At 39.3% G+C, this 18,716-nt stretch overlaps 1 protein-coding gene across 1 annotated transcript in view; it reads right to left on the bottom strand.

The window, feature by feature from the left end:
* LOC104469867 (dystrobrevin alpha-like) overlaps nt 1–18,716 on the bottom strand; it is a gene marked incomplete at both ends in the record, with an annotated part of 54,254 nt that overhangs the window by 17,725 nt on the left and 17,813 nt on the right. The window contains 7 exons of the mRNA XM_010084586.1: nt 6,286–6,378; nt 6,999–7,076; nt 12,219–12,308; nt 12,430–12,451; nt 13,908–13,909; nt 14,024–14,104; nt 16,212–16,220. Coding sequence (XP_010082888.1) covers nt 6,286–6,378; nt 6,999–7,076; nt 12,219–12,308; nt 12,430–12,451; nt 13,908–13,909; nt 14,024–14,104; nt 16,212–16,220 — 375 coding nt within the window. The remainder of the gene's footprint in view (nt 1–6,285; nt 6,379–6,998; nt 7,077–12,218; nt 12,309–12,429; nt 12,452–13,907; nt 13,910–14,023; nt 14,105–16,211; nt 16,221–18,716) is intronic.

Genomic DNA, 18,716 nt, shown 5'->3' with positions numbered 1-18,716 from the left:
ACCCAATCCCTGCTGCCAGGATGCAGGAGTCTACTAGCACCGACTATGAAAAGCATCCACTTTGGTCACATGCACAGAATCTCCATGAGAAATATTCATAAAGTGTAAGATCTTACTGCAAATATTCTGAATTCCTTTAAAATATTGCAATTTATTACCTTATTTTTTTCTAACAATATCAAAGGCAAACATTTCTCTCAGGTTAATCCCTTGACAGCTGTCCTTATTTTAAATGGAGGCTATTATTTAGTCAGATGAGCAGGAAAAAGGTAATATAGTGAGAACCTTTGCTATTTCTAAATATTTAGAAGTTTGCAGAGAACCAGCAAAACTAATAAACTGACAAAAAAATGAAATGTGAAGAGGTTGGATAAGGCTTTGGGCAACCTTGTCTAGTGGAAAGTGTCCCTGTCCATGGCAAGGGGGTTGGAACTGAGTGATCTTTATGGTCCCTTCCAATCCAAACCATTCTATGATTCTATGACTTAATTTACCCTGGATAATCCTGGGATTTAGAATCCTATATGGCATTATTTTAGCATAAACAAGAGAAAAAAAATGAAGCCCCTAATAAGAGATGAGAAGAATGCTTTGCTGTGTGGAATACAAGAAAACCTTGCAGACTATTGCAGACAGAGGTGGCAACTGTCTGATGGCACCTGTCTGATGTTTTGGCTGAAGGGAGACAGGCATGTGCCTCCATACCCCCATGCTCTTCAGGTCATGCAACTGGTTGCTGGTGAATGAGCTTCACGTTTCCAAAGAACATGCAAAACAACGGTGATTTTGGGCATGGACATCTTATTCTGATTTCTGCTAGAAATTGTATCTTGAACTTGAAAAGAAAAGCCTTCCAGATGAAAATGACACTTATGCACAAAGTTCTACTTTTGAAGAATCAGCATCTTTAAAAGGAAAAGGAAATATTTCCCAAAAAACATTCTCAGTGAGTTCCTATTCCCAGGTACCTCGGAGAATTACAATGTGCATTTTTTGGTTGGCTTGATTAAGTTCACTGGGATTTAGAAGTTATGTTTGAAAGATGGGTAGGGGCTGATACTCCCTGATCATTAAACTAAAGCTGGGAGTCACGTGGATTCGTTGTGGCTTGCTGAGGTAAGGGAAAAAGAGACAATCATCATCTTTTTTCTTATTCTGACAATAACCTGTGAGACCACAAACATGAACTTGAGAAAAACAGTAAAGCTGTGAAAAGTCAGACCCAGAGGGGTTCTGTGTAAGCTAAGCCTGTGCAGCAGACCACACATAAGACGTCTGGTGGTAGAGGAACACTGATTATGTTTAATTTATTTTGTTACATATATAGCTTAATTCTATGCTTACTCAGATCCTTGTGGGATAACTGATTTACTTTCTGAAAAGTCCCAAGCTACAGGTATTTTTCTAAATTCATAGAGTTCTGCTTCGTACATGCTCAAGCCTACTGTCCTGATATGTCATCCAAAGAAAGGGGGAAGCAGCTCTTATAGACACATAAAATAATGCAAACCAGCTAATAAGGGTTACTTTCATGAAAGTATAATTCACTTTTAATTTTTCCATAATGACTAAAACATCACATTCTAACAGATGGCTGTGACAACAGCAAGCATTCAGCTTCTATTCTCCTTTTTACAGCAATGTGCAACCACATTATCCATCCTGGAAAAATAATGGATAATAGTTCCATTGTTGGCATAACACAATCTGCAACATAGTTCTGAGATGTGAGTAAACCCCTGAAACAACGACTTTACTGAATGAATCAAGCCACTGCCGCTTTTTGATTCTTACTCGCTATTTAATGTCTTTGATGTATATTCATGTGTAGGTGGATGTCATAAAATAGATGTAGCAGCACATCAAATTTGGTCTATGAATGCCACAAATCACTGTCCCCAAAGCTTTGTAAATTGAATTTCAATGTCTGAGATAAATTTAATTCTGGAATGTACCGATTCTATGTGATCATTAAGCACAGAGGTATGCACAGCAGCATTAGCCTTGACTGCCAAGACTTTATGTCTCAGAGTTCTAATTTGCCATCATTCACTTCAGTTTTACTTCAACAATTTCAGAGACTATGATGCATTGAAATACATACAAGCTTTAAAATATTATGTGTGCAGAATTTGGGACCCTCAAGAGAATGATTCAGGCATCCTTTTGAAAGAAAATAAACATTTTGCATACAAATATCCTGCTGCTGAGCCATTTTTCCTAAAAAAGTTAAAACAACACTTTTAACATATTAGTGACCATTTATTGAAAGACTTTGTAATTATTAGCAGTAATTGGTCTGGCAGAATTATTATCATTCAGTTGTAGAGTGACTATCCAATATTATCACCTGTATGACAAGACTTTGTTTTTAGGCTTTAGTTGATCTGTGCAATATCCTATGCTCTAGAGGAGATCAGTAAAAAAAGGATCACAAAACTGTAGGCAAAGGATGAAAAATATGATAGCCTGTGAACAAAGGAGTGACGGCCCGTGAACAAAGGAGGATCTTTGCTATTTCTTAGGCTTTAAATGTGTAAAAACAGCCTGTTCCGCAGTAAGCACCCTGCAATAGGCGATACTGATGTCCCCTGATGGTCTTCAAATTATGTCAGCACTCAGTAGAAAAGTCTCAGAAATGCCACTTTGTAGTGAAATTTTTGCAACAGAGATATCAATGTGGTCTTCATGACATGCTCTTATTCTACAAAACCTAATTTAATAAAAAATTAACTATAGAAAATACTGACCAATTAAAGGGTAGGTTTATTAGCCTCAGGGCTGTAAGAACAATGTCCTAACAGCAACCCATCAAACGTATTCTCAGGATTGTTAATCTGTGACACTTCCAAAACTGTCCTGGTTTTAAGGCACTTTAAACCGAGACACATCATCTGAGCCCTCTGCTATTGTTAATTTGCCATTTACTTTAGAATCACCAAGATTTTACCATCAAAATATTAATAACACTCAGGTATATAGGTATAATCACAAAAACTAACTCTGTTCAAGGCAGCCAAGTGTCTATACATTTCCTCTGTAGTCAGTGGGTCTCTGACTGCCTTTCCTCTTTCAAGGGAAGATTCAACCAGCCTTCCGAGCTAGAGTCAGAATAAACATCTTTTAAAATACCATAGAATAGCATGGCACTTTTGTAGTACAGAAACATGACTCACCACAGTACTACACAGTATAACAGAAAAAAACCCCAGAAAGTAACTTTCTATGGGACAAAAACAACCTCCCACTTATAATATATTTTATCTTATTTTTTTCTGCACCTGAAAAGAAAAAGACTCAAATATGTGGAATTAATATTAAAAACTAGGTAAGGTCTCTAACTTATACGAACAAAAAGGAAAATAATTTTCAGTTAAAAGTTCTTTTTTTTAGAATCAAACACTAAAGAGAAAATAAATTAAATATCAAGTACTGGTTTTACATGCTAAAACACACTTTACAAATAAACTAACCAAAGTGGCTGGTGAAGGCATACTTTTTCTACTCATACAGTTACTGTAAATAATGAATTAAGTCTTTTTTGTGTTTCTGTATTTGCCCTGGAGTACTAGATTCTGAAAAACCCTCAAGTAGCTTATTAGCCTGTGAAGAATGGAAAGGAAATCTTGTACTTCTACATACGATATCAAATAACTGCAGATGGAAAATAAAGATAAGCAGTGAAAATTAATTAAATTAATTTTAAACAACCGAAAAATATGAATACTAGCTACACTTAAAAGAGAAAAAAGGTATACTAGGCTATATTGGACTGACCACTAGTGAACACAAATTAGTCTGACTCAATAGCTAAAAAAAAAAAAAAAACAACACGTGTTTTGCTTTGAAATCCTACTATATAGCTCTTAAGATAATTTTATGCATTATGCTCACAAGGTATTTCTGTAGGTTTTCCTTGCAGATGAAGCTCCAGCTACAATCATCCCTCTTTTCGTCTTTGTCTGCCAGTAGCACTTGGAAGCATGCGATGGCACGTATGGGTATGCACACGTGGTATTCTGCAGGCAGACACAACAGCTGAGCTGGCTCGCTGCAGCCGCAGGGTGAAATAACTTGAACTCAGCACCATCCTCACACAGCAGTGTGGGCTTTGAGCAAACTGCACCCAGCCACTGCGGGGCATGGGCAGAAGGAGGTCACCTTTGCCTGAAGATGCCACCCCAGGCTACCTGAGACGCTGAGCAGCTTAGGGTCCTGCAGAGGTGTCACCGACCTCTCCTGGAAACTGGCTTCACACAGGAGCTTCGGGATGGCAACACTCTCTTTGCTTTTGTCTGTACCAAAATATAACTATTCCCTTTTTCTACTGGCAGTCTCATTACAACAAAGCAGAAAATGGCAATGAAGCATGGTTGGATGCATGGCTAAGACTGCTGTCCCTCTTGGTTATGTTTCTGTCCAAATCTGATTGGTATCTTAAATAAATGACTGAGACTGTTTTTCATTGAGGACGCTGTGACTGCAGTGATTTAATGTCAGTAATCAGATGTTATATACTATGCTTTGCATCAGTTATTTAAATAATTAAGGCCATTATCAGTCACTCTCCATTCATCCCTCGAAAACTTTAAATTTGAAGGATGTTATGGCACATAATTTGTATGTGTGTATTTGGATATAAATGTATTATAACTTGGTGAGGTTGGCTTAAAACCTTGAAGGAACAGGTTGGAATGTATTTGATAAAATTCAGAGGATGCATACGATAAAGATGAGGTTAGGTGCTCACAAGGGGATCTAACTGGTGGTCCTCACTGAAGCTAAATGAGTCACAGACATGGCATCCAAAATGCCGTGGCGGGCAAACCAGTTCAGCACCAAAAATTACTCTAAACCATGCCCATTCTTTGCTCACTTCTTGAACAGCCGCATCCAGTAAGTCATTCACGGTAGGCAGGGCCACATCTCCTTCTCCCTGTCAAACTAGAGCAAGTGGCAGCGTACTCCTGTCCTCAGTCACGGGTGGACAAGGGCTGGTCTACACACATGCCCCCAACAGCTTGTTTTCCCAGCCACGGTGTAAATATTACTCAACAAGCCTTCTTTCTGGAAGTGCTTCGCCAGGAATGAAATTCCCCTTCAAAATGTTTTTGTTTCGAATAAATGTTTTTCATTTTCCTCACTAAAAACTACTTTGCCTCTTTTTCCCCACTGGCACATTCCAGTGGGATACAGAGTAGAGAAGCAGATCCAGAACAATGAAGGCAGACTTTTTTTTTCCACTGGGCATGGCAAACTACTCCCATTTTCAACTGGAGATACACGAAGAAATGAATTACTTTGTAAGACTGCAGAGAGCCATTGCATTCACCCTCCCAAGTGAAGTTGCTTGTTGCCTTCTACATGTAAGAGTAAACGGAGAGTTTCTCCTAACCTGGGAAATATTCTGCAATAGCAGTACAGGAAACCGAAGGGTTCATTATGAGCAAAAGAAACCTCAGGAGCATAGTTTTGTTAGAAACATTGTAGTTTTCTGTCAGCACCACATTTTCTACAGCCATATACTATACTGCTCACCACCTTGCTGGTACAGGGCTGCAAAGTCTAGAGTTTTGTTGCACTTGGAGAGGTGAGCCAGTGTTTCCCCTCCCTGGGATGGCCTGCTGGGATGCCACTGTGCTAGGACAGCAGGAGGGTTTAGTAGACAAAGCTCCGCATGCACTCCAGCAGAAACAATGAACTGTTAAAAACCTGTCACACTTCAGTCTGAATGAGATACGGGAAAATTTATATACAAGAGTCAAACAATGCAGAAATCAGGCAGATTTAAAAACAATGCCTGACATATGTAAAAATTGAGAAGAACTCCTTCCTTTACTAGGTTAATAAGCAAATTCCTATTATTGCTATTATCATTATTTACATACTATTACCATTTCTTACTTTCAAGGCCAGGTGAAGGTATAAAGGACGTATTACCTCAAAAATTATTACTTTGAAAGCATGGACCTGTTAGTCATTGTGTGAACACTGCTGTACCACCGCCAAGTCCTGCATCGACAGTATCCCAAATCAATTTGTACAGCCATTCTTAACTAAGCCATTATTTGCAATACCTTGCTAGTTAACATCACTAGAGAGAATAACAGTGATTGCCACAATCCACCAACTCTGGGAGGACATACCCCATATTCATACGCATTCCCCTTAGGTTAGTGCTCATAAAGAGCTGCTTCAGCTCGTAGCCAGGAGGAAACAGTGAGAGCATTTGGCCGACCAACGTCCCTTTCCTGGGTTCCCCAAAGGTGCCAAACCTGCACTAACCGTGCGGGGTTGCTCTGCAGCATGTTGACATACAACCCGATGAGTACATGTTCATCGGCCAGCCTGTCTGCAACATCGAGGCTGTACTGTAACCTGGAACGGGGTCAGGGGGACAGAGGGTACAGTCCGGACAGACAGAGGGAAATAAACAGAGAAAGCAGGAGCAAGTGAGATTGTGAAATGGGAATTTAGGAATGAATACTTAAGTATTCTCAGAAAAAAAATACCAAGTGCAAAAATTATTTTGTTAATATTGTAATTTATATGTTAAGTATTTAATGGATTAGGATGGTAAAATCCCACTTGATTACAGAGCCAGCCTTGGAAATCAGTGAGATGCCAGATCAGGCCAGGGACTGGAGCTGTACAGTACAATTTACCTCAAAATACAGCAGATTGTGAGGTCAGCACTATTTGCTTTAATACACTATGTATTGCATATATACATCACATATACATATGTTACACACATGATTAACATACTGAAATCATAAGTTAGATTTGCTTGGAAGTGCCTGATCAAGATCTCACGCATCCAGATGTACATAAAATCATTTAAACATGCCCTACATAGATCACTGGGTTAATTGGTTATCACAATTTTCTCAGGAAAAGATGTTGATAGAATACATTAAAAGCAGGAGGAACAGAGGAGAAGGTTTTGGTTTAGCTGCGTTAGTGCAAGCTACGAACATATTCTCTCTTTAACTTACCCTTTTCCTTTCAAGAAAGCTGGAGCAGCCCTAGCCAGAAGTTTGCTCTGCTCTACTTCAGTATTCTTGGAAGGAGAGCTAGTTAATAAGACAGGAAAACTAAGAAGCGGGTAAACAGTGATGTCTGAAATTAATTACAGAACAGAGTTTGGAGAAACTCCTCCAAGTGTCCTGGACTGAAGAAAAACAATAAAAGAAGCTTTAAAGAAATTTTAGAAAACTTCAGGAAATGTAAAGTCAGGAATTAAGAGTTTTCCCTCCTGTCCTCCAAAAGCAAACTACAAAGCCTTCATGCACTGAAGAAAAGACAAACAAAGCGTGCTTCTCTCACAAAGGGAGAGCTGAGGGCTTGTGTAGTTTCCAGGTGGAGTCTGAGGTAAACATCATCTGAAACGCAGGCTTCAAGCTGGGAAAGCATCACTGTGACAGATAAATTGATTTTCTCCACATTTGCCATAAGATAGTTTCAATAATCTATGGAAATGTGCTTATTTATATCCAGTGATGGGGGAAACACCAATTTAATTTTCAGAAGGACTGTTCTTTCACTGATTTTAAAAAAAAAGTTCATCAAACCCATTTTTTTTTCTGACTTCAGTATCTAATGGATTGCAGTAACTGCATCTTTCCCAATGCTCAAATATCCACGTTAATAATTTCTTAAGATAACACCGGCTAAAAATGGAGATATTTAAACATGAGTTTTTCTTTCATGCTGCAGCATTTTTGGTTAAAGAAAACCAACAAAGCAAAATAAAAACATATTTTACTTTCTTCTTTTAAAAAATTATTCACCTTCATTTTTTGGTTTGGCTCCTGACACTGTACATGTCTTTGATCAAAAGAGGGGTGCGTGAGCATGCATGCACCTGTGCATCCAGGTGTGTCTGTGCGTGTGTACAGGCAGATGATGTTGCACAAACGTGACGCAAGATACATCTGAGCAGATGTGCCTCTGATGGACTTTTAACAAAACCCTTAATATTAGGACAAAAATGGAACTCAGTAAGACAAGGTTCGTGCCATTCCCCCCTGCCCTTTGGGAGGTCAAGGTTGGCAGTGGGGTTCTGACAAGGATGGTACCGATGGGTGTCCTAAGAACCCAAGCCCTACTGATTTATAATAAATCTCTAAGAAAGCTGAACGAAATGCAGTACTGTACAGCAAGAAAAAATGCTTGCTTCACATTCCTATGCCCATCAGCATGCTGTTTATCTGTGTTGCACTTCCACAGAAGTAACATCCACGCAGATAAATGTGCTGCTCCATGCCATCTAGGATACACATTTAATTCTGTTTTCTTCCCAATTAAAGAAGGAAAATGCATTCAAGGGGTATGGGGTGTGCCATTTCAGACAAAAATGCAGCATTCAGTTCTTAAGTAAAGCTAAATATGTTGCCACAAGGGAGACCAAAGACCCCAGGGAAGATTTTGTGCTTTGCCTTCTAACAGTGCAGTGTGATGCCCCCTCTATCAGTTCTCCTCTCCTATGCTCCAGAAGCACCATAGTTAGGGTGGAGGGACAGGCAAGCAAACATTACTCATTGAGCAACCGATATCATGTCTATCAATGGCCATTTACTTCTTAGTTGATTAAGCAAACTTATATCTTCCAACCTTTTCTTATGAGTTATGTTTTCTAAGCTCTTCTGATGTTTGGGTGTCTCCTCTGGAACCTGTCATGCTGGTTAGCATACCGGTGCCTGTGCTGTTGCCCTACAATGGCTGTGAACCTGCAGGCAGATGTCTCCTCCTCCAGGTAAGGAGTTTTAATGGCTTTCCACATGATGCCCCGGGGTCAGATGCAATCTGACAATCATATTGCTGACTTCAATTAGCTTGTGGTTCACTGCACCTGCTAGGTCCTCTGTTAAAATATTTCTGCCCACCAAATTATGCTTCATCTTTAATTTGATTATTTGCTTCCTTTCTACAGCACTTTCCACTTATAATTACCGAGTCTCCTCTAACCGATTTCAGATCATTCGGACATCAATTACTACCATTGCAACTGAGCTCATTTTTTAATTTAGAAACTGCTCTCCAAGCACTCCTTCCCATAACTATTTCAACCTTTGTAGCATCTACAAATTGCATACACTCACTCTGTTGCTCCAACAATTACAATAAATAGTGCATAGTGTCTGACTTAGGATAGCCTTCAAGAATCCCAGCTGGTAAGTTCTCCTCCTAGAACAACAGCACACTTTTGAAAATGTAATTACTGATTTTCAGTGTTGCTCTTATACTGATTTCCCAATGTCTATATTTCCTATGGGTACTTCTGTGTCATCTGGGACTATGTCAAATGTCCTTTTAAGGTCAACCTGTATCATATCGGCTGCTTCTTTTTTACCCACTGGACCAGTTATCCTGTCAATTAAATATATTAGTCTGGTTTGGCATCATTTGTTCTTGTGAAATCCATGTTGGCTTTTTCTCATTGGTTTCTTATCCTCCAGGTGCTTACTAATTCTTTAATGATTTCAGTATCTTTGGATACCAAGGTTAGCCTGCCTCTTGTATAATCCCTTTGATCTCTGTCCCTTTTTCTGCCTTGAACCTTCCCTCATCTGGAAGAGCCGACATTTCTCCCCGTTCTTCCACATCCTCCTACATGCCCCACAGACTCTCCAAAATACAGCTAATACTTCGGAGATTGTTCTGGCCACAGTGAGTTTCTCTGGGTCATACCAACTGGAACGGATATTTTAAAGATAAATACTGTTAAAACGGAACATTTTGTAAGATGCCAAAGAATGCTTCCCCATCCAAATCAAGAGACAAAACCTCCATCTCTGACCAGATATCCACAAAGATGTAGACCCAACACTACTGGTGTAAATGTTATACCCTCTTTAGTGTCTCCCTGGCTACTGAACAATCAGACATATAAACCTTTCCTTTAATCCGGGGAATATTGCCAGTGAAATAAGGTTCTTATCTCAACAACATACGAAGGCAACATCCAGTTTAAGTCTACCACTCCCCTTAGGGACAGAAACACGGACAAGAGCAGCAAGAAGCATGTTTTGCTCCAAAGTTAGCTTTGTCTAAAAATTTGGCCTACTCTCTCACTATGCCCAGGTAGAATATCCAATTCTTTTTAGCTTTTTTGTGTGGTTCAAAGAAGGTACCAACTACTCTGACTCAGTATTAAATAAGACTCAATTTCTCCTTGGCTATGGGCATTTGACACCATAGTGCATTCTTTCTATCCACCGCAGAATTGCCAAGCAACTTCAAATTCATCAGAATGTGCGGCATCACTCCATTCATTCCAGTTTATTGCGACTTTAGAAGAACTAAATGTATTGGCTGTGAAGAGGGGCTGAGAAGAACGTAAGAAAGACAAAACATTCTGTTTCATCTTATCCCACCTTAGCCCTACAATTTAACAGCTTAAAGGAGACATTTATTAAGAGAGAGAGAGAGAGATTGCATCCATTACTATGGTAGCTATGTACTTTAAGGCAGCACAGATAGACTGCAGCTGGGGAACAAAAGAATCCAAATAAGGCAGAAAACATTAATTCAGTGACTAGAGTTATTCCCCTTGACGGGACAGAAGCTTCTACAATGCTCAATTTACCTGTTTTGACATAACATATCCAATTCATTGGCTTTGCAAGGGCATTACCTACTCTACAGCAATAGTCCCTTGTTCTGCTGCCCTCTAGGTAAAGTGAGAGCACAAAAACAAGTGTGAGATTACAACCTGAATATTAGCTACAGTAAAAAAGCCACAGAGCTTGTGGTTTTAATCACATATTAGCTGTCAATGCTCATTGTTTCTTCTTTTCTAATATAAGTGCTTCAAAGTTGTGCTTGAGCTGTACAGAGCATAGTGTTGACACCCATTTGCACAGTGTATATTTTCAGAAGAAAGGTGCTTGTAATTTTTATGCCAGCCTCCTAATGAAAGCTCTCCTATGGACATGGTGGCTGAAACTAAGCAAAGCAAGCAGAGAAATTTTAAAGAATTTTGATTCTGAAGTGGCTTGAAGAAACTAAGAAGTATCTCAGGGAAAGCCTGAATCTGACCTCCTCTGCGCTTTGGAATAACTGCGTACCCAAAATCAGTGCTTCAGATGCCATTAAACTGTAAAGAACATATAATGTTCAATCTCCTTTCAGTTGTAAATACGATGACAAAGTATGGGGAACAAGGTATCAAAGACCTTTCCTCCAACAGGATTCTTCTTTTTCCCAGTTCACTTCCCTTTTTCACCCATGAATCCAGAAACGAAGATGGTGTTGTGCTGAACTTATGAGACCATATCCACTCCCAGCAGCAGAATGACTCGGTGTGCTGAATTCAGCCTTTCCTGCTACAGGGAGAAGCTGGTTGCGAATGGTAACATCCGTATGTGAACACAACTAGCTGAAATAAATACCATGGGAATGCTATGAATGACAGTCTGTGCCAATTCTCCTTTGCATAAACATTCTAATTACATAAAAACTTTATTTAAAGCTATCTGAAACCTCTGGACTAGATTGCAACACAAATTAAACTATCAATAAGTTATCTGCAGTGAAAACACAGCCAGCAGGGCTTTCAGCATTGATTATGCTCAGCTAGAAATTTTACCCCGAGTTTGTACAATTTATATTATAATATGAATCATGGAGCATTTAATATAAAATCAGCAGAATTGCAAACAGAGTTGTCATAGTCTGTTTCTCTGATGTATGAGAGGATGAGCTGCCACTAATGAGGCCTGATTTTCCCAGGGCAATAATAATAGTAAAACCCAAAAGAATGAACGAAGATGCTGTTATTAGTCTAATACAGATTGAAGGACTTGGCATTTAGCAGAAAAGTACCTTGGTCTCAGTACTTTCTTACTGAACTCTTGTGCGAGAGCCTCTTTTGTTCCTTGGTCAAGAATGCATCAGGCAAGTCATACACTGATGATGAAACCATAAAGGGGAATTTTTTTTTTTTTTTAGTTTTCAAAACCAATGTTTCCAACTTCCTCTAGATACATTAATGTTAATCCTATGTGAAAGGGTAAAACAAAAGGTTTGTGCTCTGCAGAAGCAAGAGAAGTTGGCAAAGCCCACAGCCAGCAGAAAGTCCATTCAAAAGACTAATTAGAGCCACCAGAGCCTTCTTTAAAGAGTATCTTTAGTAGCTTAGCAGAATCGCTAAATGATTTAGTGCATGAGCTACAGAACTACGGCGATTAGTGGGTTAGTGCTCTCATACTGACCGTGAATTGTTGTGAAGCTGATTTACATACAGCTTTATAAGAGAATGCTCATCAGCCACAGGACTGGCTGCATTTATACCCCCAAGTAACCTGAATGATTCAAACAATGAAACCTTGTTAATACCTCAAAAAGTACACACAGAGATCAGCGTGTTCAGAGTGGGTCCATGACAATAAATGCAATTTGTAAACATTTAGAGAGGATACTGACTTGACAGTTGGTAGGGCACTTTCTTTTTAATAAAAAAGTACAAATTAGATTTATAAGAGCTGATAATAAAAACAATGAGAATAAGCTGTCAAACACTTAAAAATCCTGCTAGGTCACTGAAACAAAAGTTACCATAGCTTTTAGTATACAAGCAATGTAACAGGGTACTGTTAACTCTAAAAAAGCCAAAACTGACTGCTGCATTGTGGAAACTTTTTGCAGCGTAAGGATGTCATACTATCCACTTATAAGGAAGTCTGGGGACCTATGGTTGTGGGGGTTTTATTGTCTCCTGCCTTCAGGGGATTCTACATCAAGGAGTTCCTCCTCTAGGAGAAAAGGAATTCTAATGGCTCAGGGATCATATATACATTTAATTCTGATAGTTAGAGACAGTCAGTTGAATTACTAAAGAACACAAAAGTACAATAATCAGGATTTTTTCATATGTAAAGAAAAACAAGTAGCACTGTAGATAGTGCTGTGATTATTACTGCAGATCCCTGGCCTAAATGGCAAATCATACTTTTGTTGAAGGAGCACAGGGACTTCTTGGGGATAAACAGAAGCAACACCTACACTCTCAAAGAACATTGCTCTTAATGACCTGTCCTGGAGAGGCCACCCAGCAGCTACTTGCACCAAGATAAGCAGTTTATAGATCCTGGGAACAAAGTTCAAAAATCAAAGTAGTAGTAAAACATCTTCACTCTGACATCGCAGTGTGGTACACTGTGGGTTTGGTTTTGGTGTTAAAAAATGTAGCCACGCACACTCAGAGATGGTGTTTGGTTATTCAGGACCACTGAAGCACTGACACGTAGAGCAGGAACCAAGCAATCAAATGCACCTGAGGAAGACATGTCACTCATCTTCCCCAATACAGCAGGAAGTTATTTTTCTGCCACCTTCTCATCTATGTGCACTGGTAGGCTTACATAGATTGGGTGAAACTGCCAGCAAATACTACACACGTACCATGGCTGCATGAGCCAAAATACTGAGCCAAAACGTACACTCAGCTGCAAGCACCTTCTCTTTGGGATTAATGTTTCTGACTACTCTTTTCTGGTTTGTTTGCTGAAGGGTCACCATATGCCAAGACTACTTCTCTTTTGTAGCCTTTAATGAAAATCTGAATGGTTCAACAGGAGTAAGGATGTCTTCCTATAGCTTGCAAGTGTGAACACATTTTCACTTTGTTCATATCATATCTTCCAGTATGAGGCAGGCTTTCCCAATAGGCAACAGTGTGTCCCAGTTTCTATTCCCACAGTGCTCCTACAAAACGTCTTCTCATGAACTGCCCAACTTCAGCCCCTCCGGGAGGGTGCCTAGGTTGCATGTGAGCACATTAGCGGGATGTAATGGTTCAAAAGAGAACCAAAGTTCTGTGCTCTGCTGTGAGGACCTTGGGGTGCCCTGACTCCAGCTCTACATCTAGACATCTCTGTATCAGTCCAAAATAACCAAGGCACTTCTCTGCTTGTGTCTTTTAATTTTATTTTGGGATTGTTTTTTTCTGGGGGGAACTGAAAATTGAACCTTTCACCACTTACGTAATGGTTCAACGTTAATTAGGATAAGAACTCACCTTCTGTTTGCAAAAGGACTTCCTGAGGGAACAGAGTGGGAGAAGAGTGTGTCGTTCATGCTGGTTACAGGTCGGGGGGGCCTAGGAGGCAGCAAAATATCCAGTTGCATTAATTTCGCACAAAAGAAAATCATCATCAACAATATTTGCAAAGAATTAAATTAGCTTCTTATTAAAGTAACATTACTACTAGCATCTTCTGCTTTAAGAAGCAATAGTTCCGAATCAAAGACACTGTGTTTTTAACCAGAAGCCAATAAAAACACAGTTAATTAGGCTTGGAAAGAAATAATGCTTTTTTGTGTGCTGAGGTGAGTCTTAAGCAACCAGCTTGATTTTTTTTCCTGCTTTGGCAAAATAACTGCTATGCCGTTTTTCCTTCCCAGGGCCTGTAGTCCACGGTGCGGTCACTGCTTTCAACCAGCTACGCCCAGCACTGGTAGCAGGTTTGCTGTGGCAGCATGGAGGGCTGCAGGGGGTCATTGCCAATAAACTACACATCTTTTAATTATCCCTGGTGCTAAGCTCCACGCCACCATATCCACACAGTGACCACTGGGTACCCATAGCCCTCAGTGTCCTGTGAAATACAATGTCTCTGAACTGGTTTAACTGCAAAGCTTTTCAGCTGGTGTATCAAATCTCCAAATCAAAATTTAAAATAAGTATCTAGTTTAAGAGGACCCATTAATAATGATAGTTTTATTATTACATTCTTTATTTCCTGCTCTTACTAAAAATGAAATGAGAAGGAATATTTTCTCTGCTTTCTTTTATTGCCTACTCTTAAAAAATATTTTGTGCATATTTTTTTTTCTTCTGTATCCATTAAGGAGAAATTTCCCCTTCTTAATGGACTCTTAAGCAACACTGGGTAAAAGATATAGACACTCTGGAAAAACTAAAAAATATATCATTAAAATCACAGGGTTTAAAATCAGATATAAGCAGAACCTGAAGCCATATATAATTCAGACTTAAAATTGCCTAGATTTCAAGTTGGCTAAAATCCCCTTTAAGCTCTGTGAAAGACCTGTCTTGCTTTCTGAATTCTGCAGATGTGCAAATCAAAATATAGTAGCTACCTGCAAAATATTCACTGGGCTCCAACTGTGCAAGACAACCAGTCATCCAAACCATTTGTAAGAAATTAAGACAGTTCTGCACAGAAGTGAACCACTACTATTAAGTTTTCTTTCTTATTTTGTAGCTGTTAGAAAACAAGCATAAATGTCTTCTCTGACAAGGACAAGTCCAAATGGATTTCTATGCATGACAATACCATGCCAATTTTAATAAGTTTAAAACTGGGAATAGAAAGATGTCAGATTTGGCATGTTATTTTTTTATATGAAGATACAGTTTTAGCCTAACCCTGCATCTGCAGACCCACATGAAAAACTCCGGTTCTAGTCAGCCACAAATTTGAGAAGCAGCACTTGTGTACTATGTACTTATGGAGAAGTGTTTAATGCTATTTTTCATGGACCCTCTCATCAGAGCTAGGAAGAGCTTGGATGAAGCCATGATCAGGGTCAATCCACTGGAAAGGTCATTGTGGTATGAGTCTTGAAATACTGAGATTTGAAAAGAAACTTCAAGAGAGTATTTATAAACTAATTTTATTTTATGGGTAAGAGATCGGTATTTTGTCGCCTGGGAATTGTAAACTGGTAATTGAAGCAGGAGAAACAGTTCACACCACCAACATGTGACTACTGCATTTGTCCTTCTCTCAATGCAATCACTGGCCAGCGAACACATTCAAAAACTAATTGAGCACAGGCTGGGGTTTCTTTAAGATGGGTCCAGCTCTGGGCTGTGAAGTCCTAACAGCAGAGGAGAGGGCAGGAAGAATGCCCCTTGGCAGAGCTTGGGCTCTGCTTTGCCTTACAGCCAATCCTCCACTGAGCAGGAAGTGGGTATGCTGCACCCATGGAATTCAGCAGAGCACCACTTACAGACCTCAGGATAATGTCTTCTCTAAGCTTTATCTCAAAATAGGAGTGGTGGAAGGGAAAGTTTCTAACCCTCTAAAGAGCTCCTCCCTTTCACTGTATTTGTATTCAATTATTTATTTGGTTCTGGACTCTGATAAAAAGTTAAGGATTATATTATAATGAGATTATTACATTTTTTTCCAAGCTTTTTTCCTCCAATAAGTGTACTAAAGAAGAAAAATACTCACCATGTATCTCTTTTGCAGCCAAAATGAAATGGAAAAGAGATCATTAATTAAATAGTCAGTTTAATATGTATATGGTCTAAGTAGTTCACTTGACATATTCCATTCTTATGACCCTATTCTGCAAAAAGCATGAGAGCCTCTATGCATAAAACGTCATTGATCTGTTTACATACATAGAGTTTTGTGTACAAATGTCTATAAACTCACTAAGGTTTTGTGATTAGCATTAGTTTGTCAATTCTTAGACGAAGAAAACTACTATTAATCTAATCCGAGTTTTCCCAAGGCAAGTTTCGTAAAGGCTGATGCCCACTGTCACATTCCTTGGGTTCTGCTTGAATATGAAATGGATGTTGAAACATATACATACAGTTGTGCGATGTGATAAGCAGACTTTATGGTACAGCGAAGGAAAACTCAGCTATGGACTATAAATGTATATCTTTCTGAGGCTATTTCTAAACTTCTGGAAGTGAGTGATTGAGCTTTCTGACAAAAGTCAGCTGATGATAATGAACTTTCCTCAAGGAGGCAGAAAACACTTAATACTAGTGAAATATGTCAGGTAATAAATGCCTTGTTATGGCAGAACACATACCAACAGTAATAAACCAAATTAAATAAGAGGAATTTTCCAAAGTGCTCCACGCTGGTCTAACCTCTTCACACTGGTGTCAAAAATCATGTTCTCACAGGCTTAGAAGGAAACAAAGTCAGGCCAGTGCAGAATGCACTTGAAAATCCCTCCAGATGCACTGGCCATGCCACTTATCATCTCTGAAGTCTGGTGTTTCTATTTTGTTGCCAATCTTATCTATAAGAAAGGAAAAATGACCCCTCCATCGGGGCAGGGGAGACTTCCTCCAGCAGGTTAATGACACCTTGATAACTGCTTCTCTAGATGAGCCTTAGATATGCTTCTTGCTTAATTGAAAATTTTGTGTGGCACCAGTAAAACAGAAAAACCACACAGTCTTTTTGTCTGGTACTACTCAAAGGTGGAAGAACGATGAAAAGGAAAGGCTGTATACTAATGCAGAGAGTACTTGTCCCCATTTAAGACAGAAGCTAAGAAAAGGATACTGTTTTGTTGCCAAAATTCTTCCATTAAATGCACATATAAAACCTTTTTTGCCTGGATTTCTGCCCAGAGCTGTTTCTCTCAACTTCCATTACGTTTAAAAATAAAAATCACATCAGCAAGAAGATATTCTCAATGAGGTACTGTAGCATATCTCTCCCCTCACTTAATTTATGTGAATTATGCAGTAGCTCATGCTACCTCCAAAACTTGCAGGTTTTTCACTGATCTGTCATTATAGCCAATATATATTGCCAAGTTACACCGCCTTCAATCTGTAAATAAAGAGAAACTCTATCATAAAACAAAATAGATGGTGGTTCATTCTCACATCAAATCACTCTAAATTCTATCTGTATAGTTAGGAAGAAGGGAAGGTGTTAATTTCACAGCAAAGATCTGGAACAGATCCTACTCAGTTATGGTACCTTCCCCTTGCCTTGCCTAAATGCATTTAATCCACTCACAGTAGCCCAGTTTTCGCTACCCATTATCTTCTGACACACCCCCAGGCCTTTGAGGGCCACCAGCCAAGAGGGAACAGAGGCTTCTCTTTCAGTTTCATGCTCTCTGTCTCTTTTCATTTCTCTTAAGGATGGCCAAAATCTGCACTGGGAAATTACCGCTGACTTGCCAGAAGAGCCAGGCTTTTATACCACGCACAGCAGTGGGGTAGCTCAGCAGATCCATCTCCAGATGATTTCTTCCGAAGAACAACGTCCTCCCATCACACCTCTATGAAGAGGTGCACAGGTTTTAAGTGACAGTTGAGTGTAACAGGGATTTGACACTACAGATCCGTCAGAGGCGCCTTGTGTCTGAAGAGCAGAGTGCACTTTTATGCCTCAAAAAAGTTCTGCTATAACCACAGCAGGAGGATCATCAGCACGATTTATCCTTAAAATGTCAGGTAGGTTAGATGAACCTTCCAGGTGTCACATGGTCCCCATTGGCCAGCATGCACTTGCCCTTAAAGATGCTACATACAAACATTCAGTACTAACAAATATGTATAATAATTACAGACCCGAATAGTTTCAGCAGATATGCAGCAAGCAAATACAATTTTAATGGTTGCTGCCTGAAATGCTTCAGTCAGGGACCCTGGGAAGGTGCTTAAGAAAGATCTTTTCTTAAGAAGTATACCAGAACAACATAAATACTTTAAATACAGTATCTTTGGAACAATTTTTCCAAGTTAAGTTCTTTGTAGCTTTCTTCCAACCAGTCTCTTAATTTTTCCTGGAAAATTTAACTTTTTTAAAAAATTTATTTTTAAGGACCCAGGAAGCAAAGGTAAAACAAACTGATAAATGAGAAAATCTGAGCAACTGCCACTATGGACAGTGGACATACTTAAAAAAAAAATAATTCAAAATTATGATTTCCCCACCCTGCACAAACAGATTTCCTCCCTACTTTGA

This window comes from Pterocles gutturalis, unplaced genomic scaffold, assembly GCF_000699245.1.
Source record: "Pterocles gutturalis isolate BGI_N339 unplaced genomic scaffold, ASM69924v1 scaffold540, whole genome shotgun sequence".
NCBI lineage: Eukaryota > Metazoa > Chordata > Aves > Pterocliformes > Pteroclidae > Pterocles > Pterocles gutturalis.
Note: the sequence above shows the minus strand (reverse complement) of the source record. Positions and strands in the feature narration are given on the sequence as shown.